We start from the raw sequence: 19868 nt of genomic DNA on the forward strand, positions 1-19868 counted from the left end.
GAAGCCACTCGAGCACTGCTTCGGTTGTATGGCTCTAGACCAGTGGTTCTCAACCTTCCTAATGCCGCAACCCTTTAATACAGTTCCTTATGTCGTGGTGACCCCCAATTTCACTGTTACAAATTGAACATAATTAAAGCATAGTGATTAATCACAAAAACAATATGTAATTATATATGTGTTTTCTGATGGTCTTAGGCGACCCCTGTAAAAGGGTCGTTCGACCCCCAAAGGGATCGCGACCCACAGATTGAGAACCGCTGCTCTAGACTTTTGAGGTCTCGGCGTCTGATTCTAAGAGTCTATGGCTCAGGGATTTTGCAATCTTACGCCATTTTTTAACTTAAATTTTATTTTTCAGTTACAGTTTACACTCAATATTATTTTGTATTAGTTTCAAGTGTACAGCATAGTGCTTAGACAGTCCTATACTTTACAAAGAATTTTCCCATATTTTCAGTCCCCACCTGGCACCATGCATAGTTATTACAATATTATGGACTCTATTCCCTATGCTGAACTTTACGTCCCCGGGACTGTTTTGTAACTGCCCATTTGTATTTCTTAATCCCTTCACCTTTTCACCCAGCCCCCCAAACCCCCTCCCTTTGGCAACCAGTTTTCATGCCATCTTCCCTCAGTGCCCTGAGAGATGGGTGGGATAGTGGAGTGATTGAGTCGTCTCAGAGACAGAGGCCTCCGTGTGAATTCCAGCTCCATCAATTACTCCCTTCGCTCTCAGGTTCCTCATCTGCAAAGTGGAGATGAAATAATAGGGTCTGAGGATGAAATGATGACATGGAAACACACACACACACACACACACACAAAGTGGCCAGCACACGTAAGTGCCATAAGTGGGGTTCATTATGATAGTCCCCTGTCTCGGCCACTGTGAAGGGGGGGGCGGTGGGGGAACGGGGTGTCTGGCAGGAGGACACATGCCTGGGGGCCAGTAACCTCCTCTGGAGGAATCTTCATTTTTAAGCAGCTGGAGGCTGACCCCACCCTTGCACACACCTTCCTTGGAGGCAAACAATCTACTGTGTCCTGTTGCCAAGATCCCTGAGCCTGTGCTTCTTCTAGACCCCAAGGCCACCCCAAGCTGAATCGAATTTTGGAGGGTCTATCCCAGTGATGGCGAACCTATGACATGCGTGTCAGAGGTGACACGCGAACTCATTTTTTTGGTTGATTTTTCTTTGTTAAATGGCATTTAAATATATAAAATAAATATCAAAAATATAAGTCTTTGTTTTACTATGGTTACAAATATCAAAAAATTTCTATGTGATATGGCACCAGAGTTAAGTTATGGTTTTTCAAAATGCTGACACGCTGAGCTCAAAAGGTTCGCCTTCACTGGTCTAGACTCTAGAGCAGCGGTTCTCAACCTGTGGGTCGCGACCCCTTTGGGGGTCGAACAACCCTTCCACAGGGGTCGCCTAAGACCATCGGAAAACACATATGTAATTACATATTGTTTTTGTGATTCATCACTATGCTTTAATTATGTTCAATTTGTAACAGTGAAATTGGGGGTCACCACAACATGAGGAACTGTATTAAAGGGTCGCGGCATTAGGAAGGTTGAGAACCACTGCTCTAGAGGGGCTCGCTAATTAGCAACTTAAACCAAATCTTTTCACAGCACTAGATCCCATGTCTCATGCACTTCGATGCCAGGCACAATGCTCAACACTGTACATACATTATCCTTACCATCCTCACCATAATCCTGGGAGGGAGGGAGGGAGGATTAGTCTCCCCAGTTGGCAGGTGAGAAACCTGAGATTTAGCGAAGAGCAGTAACTTCCTGAAGACGCACTTCATAGGCAGCTGTGCTAGGACTTGAACCCAAGTCTGCCCATGGTGTTCCTTTCATCTGCGCTGCATGGAGAAAGGGGCCAGATGAAATATTCAGCTCAGTAACAGGATGCCCCGGGAGCCCTCGGTGCCCTGGGGAGGGGAGAAGTCGGGACTTCGGTTTTATTTGGGTGCCAGTTTTCACTCCTGACTTAGCGGCCCCGACTCCTTTCTCTGTGAATCCTGTGCTGGTGAGAGCCGGCTGCTCTGTTCACCGGCTTAGAAAGCTGACCCCCATTTCTCCCCTGGGAGAAAAGACAAGCGATACCAGGGACACATAAGACCCCTTCTTCCAGCTGGCATATCAGCAGGTGTGGTCTGGAGGTCAGGGCGTCTAAGTGATCCTATGCCAGGGAAGGTTGGGATCTTCACCCTGCGAGGAGGGGCTCCCAATTGAGCCTTGTGGCCCCAGTCCCGGCTAAGTCCTCTCTTCCCTTGTTTGTTTGTTCGTTCGTTCATTCATTCATTCATTCATTCAACAAGTATTGGGTGAGCACCTACGGAGCAGTGAGCATTGAGCAAGGGCTGCAGGGCCTCTGCCCACAGAACCTGGAGCCTGAGGAACAAAGAGAAGCATCGTCAAAAAAACCCCACAGTAAATAGGAAAACTGTGAGGAAGCACATGTGAGGCCTCCAAGAAAAGGCGGCACCTGCTTGAATTTGTCTTCCGGGCATGATTAAGGAATTGGAGTCGGAGGAGACGATTCAGCTGAGCCTGCAGGCTGAGGAGTCAGAGAGGGAACAGCCTGTGCAAAGCTTAAAGGCAGAGATGGGCCCCCTTAGAGCAGCCCCTGTTTGGAGCACTCATTCTCTTTCTCTGGCCCAGCCCAGATCTTGTTGTGCAAGTTTGGATAAGTGGGTTCTGGAAAGTCAGGCTGATTTAAGTTGGAACCTTAGATCCACCTGTGTGGTCTTGGCAAGTTATTTGACCTCGGTGAGCCTCCGTTTTCCCTTCTGTACAATGGGAATAGGAGGACATGGCTCGTGGTTCCGTGCACGGACAGACCGGTGAAGCGCCAGCACAGGGCTTGGGGGAAAGGGAGTCGCAAAGATGTTAGGTTAGTTTTCCACTGATGCCTATTTCACAAACCCCCGTGACTGTGGGAGGTGGTTTCCCCAGCCAAGGGGGCCTGTGCCGGAGAAGCAAAGCGGGGCCTCAGGCTCCAGACAAAGAACTGGTTTTCATCTGGTCTCATCCTGAATTCTGGTGGGTTCTGGGTGCGTGGCTTCCCCCTTGGGGGCTTCCTGGAGGAGGTGGGAGCTGGGTGTGTGGGACGGGGGGGGGGGGGGGGGGGGGAGACTTTTTCTAGCTAAGTCTCAGCTCTCCGCCAGGAGCCAGGCTGAGGACTCCATTCTCCACTCTCGACCCCACAGGTCTGGTTCAGTAACCGCCGTGCGCGTTGGCGTAAGCAGGCAGGAGCCAATCAGCTGGCAGCGTTCAACCACCTTCTGCCCGGGGGCTTTCCGCCCACCGGCATGCCCACGCTGCCCCCCTACCAGCTGCCGGATTCCACCTACCCCACCACCACCATTTCCCAAGGTGAGTGCCCGCGCCCCGTCCTGGCATCTTAGCCATGCCCTTTGCCCCTCTCTCCTCCGCCCACCTGTTCCTTCCTTAACAAAGAAGGAATAACAAGGGTTGTATAGTTATGACCATTTGCCAGCTTCCACAAGGGCAGACTATTAAGACAAAAAGGTGAGGTCCTGCCCTTGAACTTCTTGGCTCTGCCACGGAGCATCCAGTGAGGATTAACAAGGTCACCTCCAGGTCCACATTAAGAGCAGAGCTTCTCAACCTGCTAAGTCGCAGGAATCTCCTGGGTCTTCTTATTAAGATGCAGAAGAGAAGGTGAGCTTTGCAGGAGGAGAAAGGTTCCTCCCCTCCCTCCTTGGATCCTGTCTCCGCTTCTGCCCTCCCCTTGCCCTCTGTGCCCCCCCCCACCCCCCCCCCCCCCCCCCGCCGCCAGCACACAGTAGGAATCCCACTACCTGAGATCTGCTTCATGAAGCCCCGGCAGCCTCCTCTTAAAGGGCTGGCAGGCTGGAGCTCTGGAGGCTGAGGAGAGAAGCAGGCAAACTTCTCAGGTTCTTGATGAGAAACTAAACCTTTGCCAAGGATGATGGTCCCGTCTGCTGGAAGGCTGCACGGAGGGGCCCTGACAGAGCAGAATTGCAGCCGAGCAGCTAGGAACAGATACAGCGGTGCAAACCTTGACCACACTGCTCACTAGCCTGTCACCTCGCACAAGTGCCCCAGCCCCACCGAGCCTCAGTTTCTTCACCTATGAAATGGGAACCATAGTCTTGCGTCATACCCTTAAGTATTTGTAAAAGCACCTGGCAGGTGGCTGCTACTCGAAAACATGCTATCGGGACATGCCTGGATAGGTTAACAGAGGCCTGACTCAGTCCAGACGAGTTACTGAGCGAGCACCCAATGTGTGCCAGGCGCTGGGCAGCAGGGCCGGTGCAGTTGCCTAGAGGCAGCCTGGCAAGTTGGTTGGCTGTCTGTCCAGATTGGCCAGTCCCTAGTGCCCTGCCCAGAAGCCAGCTTGTCCCCTTTCCACTGGATGGGCACTGGGAGGAGGAGGCCCACAGCTCGCTTTCCAAACAGGAGGCTCTTTCCCTCCCTGGGAGGCCCCCCTTCCAGGCGAGGCCACTTGTTCAGCCCTCTCCTGGGTCTCTCCACAGATGGGGGCAGCACCGTGCACCGGCCCCAGCCCCTCCCGCCGTCCACCATGCACCAGGGGGGGCTGGCTGTGGCCGCCGCAGCCGCGGACACCAGCTCCGCCTATGGAGCCCGCCACAGCTTCTCCAGCTACTCCGACAGCTTCATGAACGCAGCGGCGCCCTCCAACCACATGAACCCCGTCAGCAACGGCCTGTCTCCTCAGGTAGGCGGCCTCGCCCCTCTGCCCACGGCCCCATGGCCGGATGCCCACCAGCCCAGCCTTCGAGGGCTCTGGGTGACACAGGCTGGCGCTCCCTGGGGAGAAAGTTCGTGCTCCTTCACCTTGGGTCTATCTTCTCAAGCTGCAGGCCTGGGTGGCCCAGCAGGTGGACACAGAGAAAGGGTTTGCATAACAAGTTTCCATAATTCTTGTCCCCCTCCCTGTCCTCCCCCCCACCCCCCCGAAACAAACAGATACTGTGCTATAGACTTGCTCCTGGTCCCAGACCACGCAGAGCTTGTGAGACTGGCCACCACCCACCTCACGGCTGTTCATGCCACGAACGTCAGGCATTTTCAGCCAGTGCCTTGGTGGAAGCCGGGCACATTTCCTGGGGACTTGACTGTGGTTGGGGCTTGTTCTAGAACCAGGAGTCCTTCCTGGATTCCCTCCTGTGCTCCATGTCCCGCCTCTCACAGGAGTGGCCTTCCAATGCAAGGCAGGACCCTGGCCTGTTGGTGGAGAGAATGTGGCCGGGGGAGCTACATGGCCCTCTACTCCCGTTGGGTCTCAGAACTCTGTTCACTCGCGTGTGATTGGTTGCTGGTTGAGTCACTCATTGCCTGGCGGTGCTGTTAGGAGTCGCGGGACTGACTTTAAATGCCTAGGCTGATGGTGGTTAGCGGTGGGTTTGGGGAAGAGGACGAGGTGATGCTGGAAGTTCTAGTGAGTTTGCGGAAGCGGTGAGTTCATTCTTGTGGCCGCAGCAGGCTCTCGGATAGATGTGCACAGAGGAAGGGATTAAATCCAAGACGGGTTTACGCTGCCTCCCCGCTTCTCAGACACCTCCCTCTGGTCTTATACAAACTTACCTGAGCAGCTACAGTGCAGTAGAAAGGGGAAGACTGGGAGGGGGCTGAAGCCAGCTCCTCCGCCCAGGTGTCAGGCAAGGTAGCATCCTTGAGCTTCAGCTCATCCCCTGGTAAACAGAGGAGTGGTCAAGCGGAGTGGCACTAACCTAAGAAAAGTGCCTCCGCACTCACGTGCTGATAGGTCAGAGCACCTGGCACAGAGCCTGGCACACATAGGGTCAAGGAAGCATTAGTCCTCTGTCCCATCCCCCCACCCCTGCCATTGCCAAGTTAATGTAATTAGTATAGAAACTGTTGCCTGAAATAAAAGGGGGCCGAAGGGGAGGTCAGCTACAACCCCAACCCCCTGGCCACATCTATCCAGCCACCTGTTTTGTAAATAAAGTTTTATTAGCACACAGCCCTTCCCACTGATCTAAAACATTCCCAAGAATGTTAATTCTCTGCATGTTTTTTATTCATTCCTGTTTGCCTCTGTTAATGCATGTCGTTCAGGGCTAATGGCATTGTAGTTCCATCATTTACTTGTGGGTAAGTTCCCATCTCCTCTCGAAGCCTTGGTTTTCTCCTCCACGAAATGGGGACGCTACAGCACCTACCTCCTAGGGTCCCTGAGGATTAAGTGAGACCATCTGTGTAAAGCCCTCAGCCAGGTCCATGCAGAGTTGAGTGCCCGGTAAACATGCAGCTGAACGCAGAGCTCCTAACGGTGGTGCTCCAAGCCCCACATGGTAGGGGTAAGGCAGCCTGCAGACCAGGACGTTTCCCCAGTGGAGCCTCTTGGGGATTCAAGGCCACGACCTCCGTCTCATTAGGGCCAAGGACTAACTGGCCCAGCTCGCCTTCCAGAGTCAGGAGATAGACACAACAGGATCCCCGAGCTGCAGGGGGTGGGGGGGGGGGGGGGGGGGCGGGTAGGATGCTACAGGAGCAACGCTTGGGAATCGAAGGAGAGCCATGAGAGGATGTGGCCAGCCATCTCGCTGGACAGACGGAGGGCCCAGGACACATTGACAGGACCAGGACTGAGTTCAGGGCACCTGTCTCCCTGACCACTGCTCTTCCCAGCCACTGGTCTCCATGTGGTGAGGTTTATCCCCCAAGCAGCACTCTTGCCACAGGGCAGAGGAGAGACTGGGAGACCAGGCCCCTTGAGGCGTGGTTCACCGGGTGGGGTGGGGGGGGGGCAGGGTTAAACAGTGAGGCTGTTCCATGCACCATGGGGCTCAGAAAGGAACCTCAGGGAGAGAGGGAAGAGGAGAAACTGACCCACCCACATGAGCAGCCAGATGCAGCCCCACCCTCGGCAGCTTGCTCCCCGCTCCGGGGACTGGCGAAGAGGCTGGAGGCGTGATGGATTGGGCGAACTTCGGACACTCGCCCAGAGGTTCCCACCAAAGGTGTGAAGACAGATGGAGGGTCTGACAGGGGCAGAGGGGACCAGGAGGTGAACAGCTGCTGGAGGGAGAGGGGGCTGCGCGCAGGGCGGGCCGGGGGCAGGCTGTGTTTGCTGCTGTGCGCTGACCCTCCGGGGTTAAGCTGCGAACACTTCCTGAAGGAAGGGGGCGGTGGGGGGTGCTCGGGTCTGGTACAAAAGTTCTGGCATCTCTGCGCTCCCGGCCGCCCGCCCCTCCTCCATCTGAGCAGCCCGCTGACATCTTCACACATCTCTGTGGTTTGGGGAGGAGGAGGGGTTCTCCACCTCCCATGTCCTGTCTCCCCAACAGGAGGAGCCCACCTGGGAGAGAAGGAGATGGTGGGGCTTCCGCTTGGGCTGAGGGCTGGCACAGGCCCCCTCACCCAGGATGGCAGGTCCCTGCCGCTGCTGCCCAGGTGGCCTTGGCCCGAGGGGATTGTGCTGGGGGATGAAGTTGGGGCTCTGCTGAGTATCTGCTCGTCACACTGGCTGGCTCGCTGCTGCCTGGGGAAGATGTGCCCCTCCTGGGGTGCCCCCCATCTTTGTCTCAGACCCAGCTCTGGAAGCAGGTGCTGGGAACCTCGGGGACTCCTCAGAGAGGCTGCCCAGCAGAATTCCACAAAAAGCCACTTACTCATCTCAGCTCCGCCTGGCCCCGGGCTCAGAGTGTTTGCGAGGTGCCAGGCACTGTTCTAGGCATCGGCCAGGGAGCGGGAGGGAGGAAGGCCCTGCCCGGGCCCCTATGGAGCTGGCTGTATCGTAGGGCAGGCAGACAATGCACATCCGGAAACAGCAAGTCACGCACTATGTGTCATGCCGAAATGGACAAGGGCAGCTAGACTTTCTGAGCCCCTGTGACCCAGACCCTGCTAGAGTGTTTCCTGTCTTCTCATCTACTTAAGGGACAGAACCGGGATCCAGCCCTCGTCTCTAGAGCCTGAGCTCCTAGCAGCTCACACTCCTGCCTCAGAAGTGCCCACACTCGCAGTCTCTTTTGGAGATTGGTTGGCAGCAAGAGGAAACCATCTCGGGAAGGGGAGGGGAAAGCTCATTCCGCCCATGCCATGGATGAGAAAACTGAGGCCAGGACCACAGGTTAGGGGGTGATGGGCAGAGCTGACTCAGACAAGTAAAGCCTTCCTAGAGGTTTGGATAACCATGAGGCTTGGTCCCCTCCTAGCCCAACCCTCAGCTACCCCCAAAGGCAGCCGTATAGGGTCAGGCACTTGGCACTCCGCACGTGTTCGTCCCCAGCTTTGTGCACTGGGCCCTTCTGGAGAGGAAACCGGCCTCTCTCTGCTGGCTCGCTGGAGGCTGGGACTCAGAGACCCCAGCCCACTCTGTCCCCTGTAGGGTCAGCTCCTTGGAAAACAGCCTAAGGCAGCTTAGGACGAAAGGCAGCTTTTGTAACCATAATGACTTTGAATAGTCTGATACCTGTACACTCATCGCTCCACACTGGCTCATCTCTAGGATTCGCAAGCAGGGCACGCTATTAGGGGTAGTGGGCAGAGAGAGAAAGGGGGCACCTAGGCCTGTCCTTAGGGATTCCCCAGCCCCTGCCAGAGGACTCCTGGTCTGAGAGGAGGCAAGGGGCGGAAGAGAACGACCCTGGTCCCCAGATGCCCTAGTCTGACGGTGGAAGCACAGCCCTCTCTTGGAGAGCGCCCAGTGTGATGAGGGAGGCGGGCGGCAGGAATTCATTCGTAACAGCAGCACTCACCAAGCCAAGCTCCTGAGCAAAGAATCAGGCACAAAGTTTGGCCATGTCGAGGGTCACTTGGGCTGGAGACCAGGGGCCGGTGCCCAGGGCCTGGGGCTTTCTCAGGACGTGTGTGTGTGTGTGTGTGTGTGTGTGTGTGTGTGTGTGTCCCCGCCTGCGGGAGGCAGCTGGAGATTCCTCACTCATCCCCCCTGTTTTAGATGCAGAGTCCACCAGGGTGGGAAGTGGAAACCGAGGCCCAGAGCGGGGAGGAAATTGCCCCAAATCACACAATCACACTGTCGGTTAGTGGCCCCTGACCCCAGCCAAGGGCTCAGCCGCCGCCTGGGGGAAGGGGGCGTCTCTCTGTCTTGCCACCACCACCCGCTTTGCTCCTTCATAACGTCCCATATTTGTGGTCCCCTCTGCTCCTCTCCGGAGCTTAACATGAAGGCGCCGGTAAAAGGGATTTACATATTCATTTCCCCCACACGGAACTCATGGAAAACATCCTCTGAGTGTGCAGTTAATCACCAGCCCACAGTCACAGTAAGCGAAGCCTTTTGTCTTTCCAGCCTGAGCTCCTAGTAATTCCAGTGGCAGCCAGCGTGCAGCGAGCGCTTACAATGGGCCAGCCATGGACGAGGCCAAAGCCTGTACCTGCGCTCACTCATTGAATCCTGGTAGTTATTGTGACCTGCCTTTTACAGATGAGGAAACTGGCATGTCCAGGGTCATCCATCCTTCCTGCATCCAGCCAGCCAGCCAGCCAGCCAGCCAGCAAATATTCATTAAGCCCCTCCCATGTGCCAGGCTTGCAGTAGGTTCTGGAAAGGGGCAGAGCTAGGAGTCGAATGGTCCAGCTGCAGAGCCCACTACACTGTTCTGTTCTGTTGTGTCTGCCGGCGAGGTTGGGTTTGCAGCCACAGGGACATAGCCAGGGCGAGAGCTCCTCCTTCCTCCTGAGACCAGTAGGAATCAGGCTCAAGGCTTGATTTTTATTTCTTGATGAATGGGGTCTCCTGACTGCCCCTCAATGGCAGATCCCCACCGCCGCCCTCCTGGCATCCTTCGAGGCCTCCAGGGGAGCCAATCCCGCAGGGAAGGACACTCCTCGGCGAACCCCTGTGGGGTGCCAAGTCCCATGGAAGCCCTTTGCCCCTAGGAAGTCATTCAAGCCCCACAGAAACCCTACACTTGGGGAAACAGGCTCAGAGAGGTTAAGTAACTTGCTGAAGACCACAGAGCAGGTGCGTGTCGGTGACGGGACTCTGAGGCAGATCTGCGTGACCCTTGACCCTCAGGCAGGATAAGATCAAGTCTACTCCTCTAGAGAGCGGAGCTGTGCCCCTCGTGTGTGGGCACAGGAAACTCCTTGGCCTGGTTCTCTTGTCACTTCCTCTTTGTGTCCCCCCCCCCCCCACCCCTTTATTGGTGACACTGCGTTTATAATAAGCATTTAAAATGAGTCTTGCTGGACCAGGGACGAGGAAGGAGGAGGGAGCGGGAGATTCGTAGGCAGGAAGACGGGGAGGGGGATTGTCGGGTGTTAAATAGCCCAGAATTTTTAAAAAACTGATGCAAATCACTGGTAGGAGAGAAAATTATGTGCAATTACGTCCTGATATTGGAAGGTTTTGCCTAGCCCAGGCAACAAGATCTCATTAACAAGCAGAAAATAAGATTGAAATGGTGTGTAAAAGAGCTGAAAAATGAATTTGAATGCTGCGTTTGTCCACAATTACCCCCTCCTTCACACACATTTTATTGCAATTTTTTTATTATTCTTAATCTCTCCGTTCCTCAAAGCAGATTGGGGACATCCTGGCATTACGGGGCGTCGGGAGGAGGTGTGGAGGATTTCCTGCTCCCCTGAAAGGAGACCCTTCTCACGCATTTTCCAGGGTTGGGTTTTGGAGGGATCAGAATTCATTTCTCCGGCTTAGCGGGTTGTAGGAACATGGGGCTTTAACCCCAGCCAGCGCTCCTCTGGGCCGCCAGCCCTTCGCTCTCCTCCCCTCCCTGCGGCTCTCAGGGTCTCCTCTAGGCTTTCCCTTTCCCCAGAGGCCTCTCCCTCAGGCCCCTGCATGGCCTTGCTAAAGAGCAGCCCTGAAGTGCTGGTTCTGCCCCTTCCTAAATTGCTGTGTGGCCCTGGGGCAGCTTACTTAACCTCTCTGGGTTTCCTTTTCCTCATCTGAAAATGAGAGTGATAATCCCTACCTCTCCTGAGTACCACAAGGACTAAAGGAAAATTTGAGTAAAGTGCCTGGCACATAGTAGGTGCTCAATAAATGTGCACCCCGTTCCCCGCCCCCCAATCTATGCCCTGGCTTCCAACACTGTCTTACTCCCAGCCTCTCTCTTCCTGTCTCTTTCCCCCTTCCCTTCCCTCTCTCCTTCACTCCCTTCAATTGGTTGGAAAATAACTGAGTTGGTTTCCAATCCAGAACAGTGTGGGGTGTTCGGCTGACCCCAGTCTTGGGAGAGAGGATGCTAGGGTAGCACCCCACTCTGCAGAAAGCGCAGGAAAGACTGCCCCCTCTCCCCCATCATATGCCCCCACCCGCACGCCCGCCCAGGGCTCTGGTCCAGGATGAGCTGGACTGGAAGGACTGACCAGCTCACATCAGAAGGACATTGGCTCTGAGTGATTTTCCCAGGATGAGGGAAAAGCGAACTGAGTCACCCCATCTACCCACCCACCCATTTCTCACCATTTCTCACCATGACCAACCATGATGGTGTGGGGTCAGAGGTCAGCTTGTGGAAAGGGCCAAGAGTCTGTGGCCAGATATTCTTGGACCCGAAGCCAAGTGGCATTTTACAGTGTCTGCCCCCCCAGCTGGCTTTCACCCTAGTCAGTGCCAGCCAGCTCCCAGGGACGCCCCCGCCCAGCCCTGTCTGCCAGCCCCGCGTTGCAGCCCTGATCAGAGCACCAACTGAGGGCCTGGGGCCTGTCCTCCCAGCTCCTCAGGCGCCTCCACACCGAGTGCCCCTTCCCCTCGACTCCTGGCAGGCCTGCTCGAGGGCTCAGAGAATTGGCCCTGGGGCCCTGGGCATCCTCCAGCCCCTCCAGCCCCTGGGGGTGCAGATCCTGCCAAGATCCTGCTCTCACATCCAGTGCTGCCTTTGTCCACGGTTAACCTCCCTCAGTGGGAAAAGCTGAGTTATTTCCCCCTGGCGGCTGCTCGCCAAACAAAACCACCTGCTCCCGTCAATCAGAGGTCGCTGCAGCCTCCAGCCCGCAGGGAGAGGCCTGGACAGAGCCTCCTCTCCCATAAAACAGACCGTGTTTATGTCTCTGCTGCTCCACCCTCCTTTCCTGGAGGGGAGCCAGGGGGTAGGACAGAGGCGAGCCTGGGATCTCGAACTTTCCCGACTGCTGGTGAGCGGTGCGTCATGCCCATGCACAGGTCCTGCTAGGAACTGGGGGGCTGGTTTATTTTCTGGCTTCCAGGTGACTCTGGGGCTTTTATCATTGAGGAAGAAGCAGGAGGGCAACCTGGCCTTTTCTCCTCCTTAGAGGACCAGGTGGGATTCTGGGAAGATGGGGTTTTGAGCCCACCTCCCCGAGTGTGGACAAAAGAGACAGGTTGGAGACTGCCTCCAGGGCTCTGGGCCTCTTTTTTGCTCCCCCCCGCCCGCCCCACGACTGACACATCTGCAGCAATCTAGACTGCACCCCTTGAGAAGGTGTGAGCGGGAGCTTCGCTGCCCCTTCCTGGCCTAAACAAGCAGGGGTGCTTTCATGCACCCCTGAGGTCAGGGACCACAGTCTTCAGTAGGACCACAGGTGACGCAGTGACAGCAGGTGCATGATGATTTCTTTGCTAACACACAGAACTCGGTGTCTGGCACATAGTAGGTCTCCAACCACCGTTGGTGACCCCCAGGCGTGCTTCAGGCCTGATGACATGTAGCTGTGGTCTGTTCCCAAGAGCTTTTTGAGGCAGCTGATCACGTAGTTTGCACTTGGATGGCATTACATATGGTTTCCTTCAAATTCGTTTATCTGGTTTCTGTTATTAACAACAGCGGAGGCCCAAATAAGGAATGCATATGGCTGTCTTTGCTCTTACCGATGAGAGAATCACTGTTTGACAGTTTAGTGGGGCTTCTGGTCAGACGGGATAGGAAGAGCAGAAGAGTTTGAAGGAGGGAGGGCCTGGCCGCTGAAGACTTCCTGGAGGAGGAGGAGTCTCAAAGGGGAGGTCGGATTGGCTCAGGAAAAATAGGAAGGGATAGGAAGTTGGTGCAGACTAGACAGCAGCAAATAATATGGCAAATCCTTAAACAGTGTCTAATTCAGATACATCATGGAATGATCCTACAGACCAGAGTTCGGATCCCGGGTCCTTACTTACTTGCTGTGTGACCACAAGCAAATTACATGAGCTCTCTGAGCCTCGGTCAGCCTCCCTCAGGCACCCCCAGGTTTCTCATCTGTAAAATGGACTGATTCTGCTCACCTTGCAGGATGATGAGAAATAAATGAGACTGCGTATACTCGGTACCATGCCTGGCATACAAGAAGAGCTTAATAAGGGACAGTTTCTCCCTCTCTGCTTCCCTCTGCCCTGATCAGACACTGAATTGGGGATGACCTGCTAGGTGTCTCTGCTTAGGCCATTTTTCTCCTGGGACTGGAGGTCTGGCTCAGCCAGGCCAGGCCTGGTCACTAGTTGGAACGTTGAAAGATCTGAGTTCCCTTCTGGCTCTGCTTCTGACCTACTGTGTGACCTCCCCCTTTAGGCCTCAGTTTCCCCATCTGTGCAATTAAAGGGATGGATGAACTGGTAGTAAGGAGCCTTGTTGCTCAGAGTCCGTGATTCCTAGGGGCTCTTTGTATGAGCACGTGAGCCCTCCTCTCCCCCCGGCCCCCGCACCCCCCTCCCCCTCCTGGGGCCTCAGCCCGGGCCTGCGGAGCTTCGAGTTTAGCTGTGCAGAGCTGCCTGGTTCAGTGGGAAAGAATGCAAATAGCGGATTTGTCCTTCTTCCTGATTAACACGGGGGCTCTGAGCGAGACAGTCCCCGCAGATAGAGGGGAAGAAAATGAGGGAGATTAGCAATTAATATGGTGGGCGGACGTGGAGCTGCTCAGGCCCATCCCTGGGGTCCCCAGCGGGAGGGAGGCAGCCGGGATGCCTGGCACCTGGACCTGGGAGGCCGGGCAAGACCCAGGTAGGAGAGACGGGGTGATTTTGAGGGTCCCCTAGGGCCATGCTCCACCCCACCTCCAAGAATTTGCACCTGCTGCTTGCTCACCAGGGGACTCCCCTCCAGCACCCCGTCATCACCCCAGCCCCACTGCTGCGGACCCTTTTAGACTTGGCCCTGCCAAGAAGCCTTCCCTCACCCCCCAGGGTGGGCTAGTGGTGCTTGCACTGTTCATTTATCACACTTTATCAGTATGTTCAGAGTACTTGCATTACTAGGCAAATCATAACAATAATGGTTCCGTTTTTCGAGCACTTTTCATAGGCCAGAGGCTGTGCTATTTAATCTTCCTAACACCTCCTTTGCAAGGGGAGGGCCTCAGTTACTTCCCTCTTTCAAGGGGGCGTTCAGAGGCACCAAGCAGTTTAAATAATTTGCCTGAGTTGCTAACAGTAGCAGAGCCTGGACTTGAACCCACCTGCCTGGCCCCGGAAACCCTGCTGCTACTCAGTACCTGTCACAGAAATGGTCTGTTTTCCCCCTGCTGGTGACATCTCTGAGGTTCCAACCATGGCTCTCGGATCTCAGCTATTCCAGTGCCTAAAACACAGGAGAGCAGGGGCGTCGGAACGCAGGCTCCGGACTCCCCGGGTCTGGTCCCAGCCCCCAGTACTGTCATTTCCTACCTGTATGATTCCCAACAGGTTCCTCTCTGCCTCAGTTTCCCCCTCTGTAAAGCACAGCTAATAATAGCTCCTGTCTCAGCGAGCTAGTCTGAGCTGATATATGCAAAGCACACCGGCGTTTGGCTCAATGTGGGTGGCTCTTTGCAGGTGGGGGCTCCCCCGGCCACACAGGGTGGAGGTGCAGGGCCAGGCCCCAGACCTCAGACCTCCTGTTGCAGAATGAATTTTCTCCCAGCACCTTTGAGTTCCCCTGCTCCTTCCTGCCTCCCTGTCCAGGCATCTGCCCGCCCTAACCTTAGCCAAGGGCCTCCCCCTCTCCCGGCCCTCACACCAGGCCTCCTCTCTCCCTTGGCCCTCTCCCCAGCTGTGCACATTTCTCCAGCACCTCTGGGGGTGGGAACGGGAGTTCAGAGCTGCCCTAGGGCAGCTGGGGCTTCTAGGAGCATCAGCTATCCGGGCCACTGTCCCCCAGGGCATCACTGGGGACCTTCGGAAGGTCAGGCCCTAGTGCAGTCTCAGCTGGTCACCCCACTCTGTGCCTCTGCTTCCTTCTTTGCCAGCACCTTCTTTGGAGGGAGAACAGCCTCTACCCCACCCGTAGCCCCGCCAGGCCTGTCGTCCCACTTCCTCCTCCTCCAGCCAGTCTTGCCTCCACGGCCTGCCCCTCATCCCAGACTTTCTCTGTCCAGCTGATGGGAAAGCAGCCCCTGATTCTTTCCTGCACGTGGCTCCTGCTCTCTCTTTCTCTCCTTGCCCATTTCCTCCCTCCAGTGCCTGGCTGCTCCCAGCCCCTTCCCTCCCTTCAGCCCCCTGGCCCCTCACCCTATTTGCAGCACCCCCTTGGCAGCCTCTCCTGGCTCCCATCATAAGCCTCCTCCACCTCTGCAGATAGGATCCTCTCTGCCCCCTCCCCTGGGCCTTTCCCCCCTCCCCCACCCCTCCCCCACCCCTCCCCTCTCCTGCCTTCTTTCACACCCTCTGTTCCTCCCTCCTTCCTTCTCTCCTCTCAAATCCAGCCCCTCCCATTCTCTTTTCCCTAATCTCTCTCCTCCACGGCTTCTCTCACTTCCAGATTTCTCTCACAAACACCTCTTCCTTCTTCATCTTCAGCCCCCTCCCCCCCTCGCCTTCGCCCCCTTCTGGTCCCCTCTCCCATTTCTCCTTTCCCAACAGTTCTAGTCTCTCTAGGACCTGTCCAGTTCACTAATGCCGGGCCCACAGCCTGGGCTGGCGCAGGTTCTGGGGGCCCAGAGGACCTGGGTCCGGGCAGGGGTGGGGGCAGTAGGGGGTGGAAGGGGGGATCCGGCTGGATCAGCGTGGCAGCCCCTCCCTGTGCGCTGAGCGCCGGAGCCCTGCCTTTGATCCATGGCCCGAGGCCGCCTGACAGTGGAAAATGCGGGGAGACAAAACCACTCAGTCAAAGTGATTCCCAACAACTGTCTCCCCGAGATAAGGACCCGCTCGGGCTTGGCGGCCTGCTTAATTCCAGCTGCCCGGCCGGCCGGGATGGGGAGCAGCAGCGAGCCGGCCACCTCCAAACGCCGAGCCCTCTGCCTGGGCTGGGCCAAACTCTGGACTCCCCCCACTGGAGCGTGTGGTCGCCACCATCTGTCCCCAGTTAACGGTGGCCCAGAGTGGCTGAGGGACAGGGCGCGAGGCTGACCCAGCGAGAGAAGCAATGGGCTCTTATTTCCTTGGTGGTGCCTCCAATGAGGACTTTCTCCCCACCCCAACCCGTTCATAGAGTCCTCTTTCCAGGGCACTTGCCAGAATATTCTCCCTCTCCCTCTCCTCACCTGCCACACCCTATTCCTCTCTCTGCTCTCAGCTCAGAGGTCACTTCCTCCCAGAAGCCTTCCCCGACTTGCCAGTCTGCATGGCCATGCTCCTTCCCAGGGTAGCAGGTTTGCCTCTGAATGTTAACTTTGTGGCTACTGTTCTCTCCCCCTAAAGCAAGGACCAGGCCGTCCTGGCGGCCTGTGTTTCAGGCACGAAGCCTGGCACGCAGTGTAGGGGTGAGTAAACGGCCATGGGCACGCACCGGACACAGAGCATCCGTTCCATGCCCGGCTGTGGCCCCGGCCTGCCTTCCAGGACTTCCCAGTTAGTCCACAGACACAAGCAAGCCAACCAGGAGCCAGGAGCCTCCAGGGGGGCAGGGGGCGGTGGCTGCCCAGGCAGGGGCGGAGGAGGGGTATCCTGGCGCCTGGCACCCTCCTGCCGAGGGGAGTACCTTTGGCCTGACGGGGCTGCAAGGCCCGCCCGAGGTCCACCTTTGCTTTCTAACCACCGTCCCGGGTGGCTAGGTGGTCAGATTATGTAAAGTGAGGCCCAAAGGGAGCCTTCGCCTCTCACCCTAATCCTCCATGGGGCTGTTCGTGGTTGGGGCAGAGCGAGCCAGCGTGTTAGGGGTGATGGCCGAGGGCAGAGGTCATGGGAGGCAGATTCAGCTCAAAGAGGAGGAAGGGCTTTGCACAGCAGAACTGGCCAGGACGGAAGGTGGAAAGGGCAGCTTTGTACGTCAGTGACATGCCCTCTCGGGGTGTGTGTGTGTGTGTATGTGTGTGTGTGTGTGTGTGCACGCACATAAACAGTGTCTGATTTGGTCAAGGCTGTTGGAGAGTGGGTTCTTTGCAGGGTAGGAGATTAAATTGAAAGTCAGTGGTTCCCACACCTGAGCCTCAGAAGGGCGTGGGGTCGCTGTTAAAGGTCAAAATTCCGGCTCCACCCCGACAGGCTGCCCCAGTCGCTCTCTTGTGGGCCTGGGGAGCCTCGATGGTAACTAGGCACCGTCTGAGCACAGGTCTGAGGCCCGGCACCTCTGAAGCATGGATCGGGGAGCTTGCACCTTCTCACCGTTGCATCGACTCCTTGACCCACCCCCCACTTCTTTAGGAAGAAAGTCAGGGAGGGGTTGTTTGAATGGAACGGGGATCCCCTCTACAGCCGTCTTCAAGCTGGAAGCACCTGGAGATAGTTGGCCCACGGCCTCCTTTTACTAATAGAAACCCTGCAGTCGCCCGCACACTCTACTGCCTGGAGACACTGGGGTTGGCAGGCCTTTCCGAGGGCGTGGCGGGTGTGGCAGTGGCCCCATCACTGCGGACGGAGGGTCGGTGGACAGCCTTACAGTCATCTCTCTGCTCCGAGTGCCACGGATTCCCTCCCCGCCTTTGACACAAAGCCCTGGGGAATCTTCTCCAGCACTGAGCACCGGACGGGGGTGTGAGGAGACCCCGTGCCCCGCTCCTGTCCCTCCATCCTGCCGGTGTTGGGGATCAGCAGAGAGTCAGGGGATTAAGGTCCCGTGACGGCCCTGGCAAGTGTCTTACACAGAGGGGGAGTGTCCAGGCTGAAACTGAGACACGATGCTCCAGGGCCTGCCTTCCCTTCCCCACCACAGATAATGCCTCCCCAACCCCACGGTCCGCAGGCTCCTTGCCGACTCCAACCCCAGGCAGCGCCCTCTCCCTCTCTAGGCCGCTGGGAGAAGCAGCTGTCCCAACTGGGGTCCTGCCCTAAAGTGGCGGGGTTGCTGTTTCGGCATCTGTTACTGTCCACGACGGTGACGGCATCCCCGACTTGTTCAGAACCTGGCGGTCCAGCAGGTGTTTTAGCTGTTGATCCTCACCGAGCCCCGAGGGCTCATGCGGACTCAGAGAGGCAAAGCTCAAGGTCGGCAGCAAGGGACAATGTCAGAATCCCAAACTCGGGTCTGGCCTCCGTGCTGGGCTGCCAGAGTAGCAGGGCCAGGACCAAACCCCTGTTACTCCAGGTCTGGTCTGCCCGTGAACAGGTTCCGAGGGGACTTGCATGCACAGGAACATTTGAGAAGCACCGGCTGAAATGACCTCAACATGCCCTCCCACTCCCCAGCTCTCTGCACAAGCTCCCTGCAGTGACTCAGAGCGGACCGACCACCCAGGACAGAAAGAGGCCTGGGAAGGAAACCAAAATCACTCCGAGGTGCAGGGGAGGCAGGCTGGGGGTTCCTCCAGCCCTACTGCCCTGTTCTGTGCTCGTGACCAGCTGGTAGCCCATCAGGGTGGGCTCCTTCCTGGGCCCTGAGCTCCAGGGCTGCTTCAGGAGGCGCCTCCTGCTGCAGGCACAGAGGGGCTGCCTGGCCTGAACCCCAGATGCCCTGCTCCCAGCCCTGGCCTCCAGGTGTGGCGGTGGTTGGTCCCAGAGCCCCAGGAGCCCGGGGTGAGAAGCCTTGCCCTTCTGCCAAGTGTTTCCTTTTAGTTCCAGATGCCACCCTGACAGGTGCTCCCCAGTGATTAATGTCCCCGCCCCCTGGGCCTGGGACCAGCCCCTCCTCCCAGACCAGGGTTGGTGGGCGTGTGGGCAGCACAGGGATGGAGCCTTCCAGAATCCCCTTCTGGCCCCTCCCTCTTCCGGGAGCAGAGGAGAGGCCCCTCCTCAAAGCCACCCTCAGATGAGTCAGCTGAGTTTTCGCTCAGGTCTCTGCTCTAGGCCTCCCTCTGTACTAATGCCGCTGCCATGGTCGGTAGGCCAAGTCAGCAAAGCGCCCGGAGCTCCCTGCGGCAGGGCAGAGAGGCCTCGGGGGCCTGCAGGAGGCCCCACAGCCCGAGGACAGTCACCAGTGTGCACGTGGGACCACTTCCGCTCTGTCAGTGACTCAGCGAGGTGAACTTGGCAGTCGTCCGTCCGATCATATTCAGGGCACCCAGGCTTTGGCAACCTAAAGGCCCTGTGCAGAGTGGCAGGGTGGGGACTGCAGGTCGTGGAGGGGGAGGGGGATAGAGCCAGATGGTTTGGGGGGGCTGCTGTCAGAGTTAGGGACCGTGGTTGAAGATGTGGGTTGAGTTTTGGTTATGGTTCACTTGGAGCGTTATTTTCTAAGTTAAATGATAGATTATAAAACATAGATCATCTAACTCTCCAATTGGAAACAGCGGTTGCCAGATGTGTGATCTTAAGCAAGGGACTTGAACTCTCTGGGCCTCAGTTTCCTCATCTGTGATGCATGGATGACAGCAGTTTCAGGGGGTTGTTGTAAGGAGTAAATGGGTTAACACACTCAGAATGCTGCTTGACCTGGAGTAAGCATTGAAGAGCTGGGATCACAAGGGGGTGCATTTGGAATTGTGGGAGCACCGGGGTCATGAAGGTGGTTGTAATGGGAGCTGGGGACCCAGGCTGGCATTGGGGTGCATGCAGTACCGAATGGGGCAGGGACTCCACCCGGGTTCCTTCCCACACCTTGCCAACCCCTTCCCGTCTACCCCAAGGCAAGGCCTTCCCAGCCTGCAGCGC

At 56.7% G+C, this 19868-nt stretch overlaps 1 protein-coding gene across 2 annotated transcripts in view; it reads left to right on the forward strand.

Moving 5' to 3' along the window:
* Positions 1-19868, forward strand: part of PAX7 (paired box 7) — a 94530-nt gene that overhangs the window by 55313 nt on the left and 19349 nt on the right. For both annotated transcript variants that reach the window (XM_070403147.1, XM_070403148.1), the window contains exons 6-7: positions 3241-3406; positions 4558-4760. In XM_070403147.1, coding sequence (XP_070259248.1) covers positions 3241-3406; positions 4558-4760 — 369 coding nt within the window. The remainder of the gene's footprint in view (positions 1-3240; positions 3407-4557; positions 4761-19868) is intronic.

This window comes from Myotis yumanensis, unplaced genomic scaffold (genome assembly GCF_028538775.1).
Source record: "Myotis yumanensis isolate MYYU_CA2020_CCGP unplaced genomic scaffold, mMyoYum1.0.hap1 SCAF_2, whole genome shotgun sequence".
Lineage (NCBI taxonomy): Eukaryota > Metazoa > Chordata > Mammalia > Chiroptera > Vespertilionidae > Myotis > Myotis yumanensis.